Source organism: Pundamilia nyererei, unplaced genomic scaffold (assembly GCF_000239375.1).
Source record: "Pundamilia nyererei isolate P.nyererei 1_Seehausen unplaced genomic scaffold, PunNye1.0 scaffold00139, whole genome shotgun sequence".
Taxonomy (NCBI): domain Eukaryota; kingdom Metazoa; phylum Chordata; class Actinopteri; order Cichliformes; family Cichlidae; genus Pundamilia; species Pundamilia nyererei.
The window spans coordinates 269,937-270,337 of NW_005187540.1; the positions used below are offsets into that span (position 1 = coordinate 269,937).

Below are 401 nucleotides of genomic sequence, written 5' to 3' on the forward strand. Positions count from 1 at the left end.
GCACAGACCTCCACAGACCTGCACAGACCCCCACAGACCAGCACAGACCTGCACAGACCTGCACAGACCCCCAGAGACCAGCACAGACCACACAGACCAGCACAGACCCCACAGACCTGCACAGACCTCCCATCAGCTCTTGGGCGCTCTGGGTCATCAGCTGACTGACAGTCTGGAGAGTTTCTCGCTCTCGACACATCATCAAGTTCAACAACAAAACACACTGAGCGCGCTCAGTCTACTGCATAGAAATGAGTCTGATGAATATGAACGTGACCTTCTGTCCTAATCACACACACACACACACACACACTGTGGTTTCATAGAGATGGGAACTTTAAACCAAACTGGAGTTCAGAGCCTCACAGACACACTGGGACCAGTTAAAACCAGTTTATTAT

At 51.1% G+C, this 401-nt stretch overlaps 1 protein-coding gene across 1 annotated transcript in view; it reads right to left on the reverse strand.

The window, feature by feature from the left end:
• The window catches only part of LOC102207906 (immunoglobulin superfamily DCC subclass member 3-like), an 11,677-nt gene extending 11,478 nt beyond the window's left edge, over nt 1-199 (reverse strand). The window contains exon 1 of the mRNA XM_013913595.1: nt 117-199. Coding sequence (XP_013769049.1) covers nt 117-199 — 83 coding nt within the window. The remainder of the gene's footprint in view (nt 1-116) is intronic.
• Nucleotides 200-401: the final 202 nt, after the last annotated feature.